The 381-nt window shown below is 40.9% G+C and overlaps 1 protein-coding gene across 1 annotated transcript in view; it reads left to right on the top strand.

Annotated features, from left to right (window-relative positions):
* Nucleotides 1-381, top strand: part of LOC119592926 (2-oxoisovalerate dehydrogenase subunit beta, mitochondrial-like) — a gene marked incomplete at its 5' end in the record, with an annotated part of 5,503 nt that overhangs the window by 314 nt on the left and 4,808 nt on the right. The window contains 2 exon segments of the mRNA XM_037941817.1: nucleotides 77-205; nucleotides 208-278. Of these exon segments, the coding sequence (XP_037797745.1) occupies nucleotides 77-205; nucleotides 208-278 (200 nt within the window).

Genomic DNA, 381 nt, shown 5'->3' with positions numbered 1-381 from the left:
GGTATAAAATGTAACAAAGCCAAAAACTGATTTGCATTTAATATCTCAATTCAAATTCGTGTTTGTATCTTTCCAGTGATATTTGGAGAGGACGTCGGCTTTGGAGGAGTCTTCCGTTGCACAGTTGGCCTGCAGGACAAGTATGGAAAGGATCGGGTGTTCAACACTCCCCTATGTGAGCAGGGCATTGCAGGCTTTGCAATTGGAGTGCTGTTGGAGGAGCAACATCCATTGCTGAGATGCAATTTGCTGATTATATTTTCCCAGCTTTCGACCAAGTGAGTATTAGGGATATAGCTTATGGTATGAAAGTTTTTTGTATCTAGCCAAGGTGGAAAAATGAATTTGTAAGGATACTACAGTCTTTATATGTCTCTGAGC

The sequence above is a fragment of the Penaeus monodon genome, chromosome 31 (genome assembly GCF_015228065.2).
Source record: "Penaeus monodon isolate SGIC_2016 chromosome 31, NSTDA_Pmon_1, whole genome shotgun sequence".
Taxonomy (NCBI): Eukaryota; Metazoa; Arthropoda; class Malacostraca; order Decapoda; family Penaeidae; genus Penaeus; species Penaeus monodon.
This window is presented reverse-complemented; position numbering and strand designations above follow the sequence as displayed.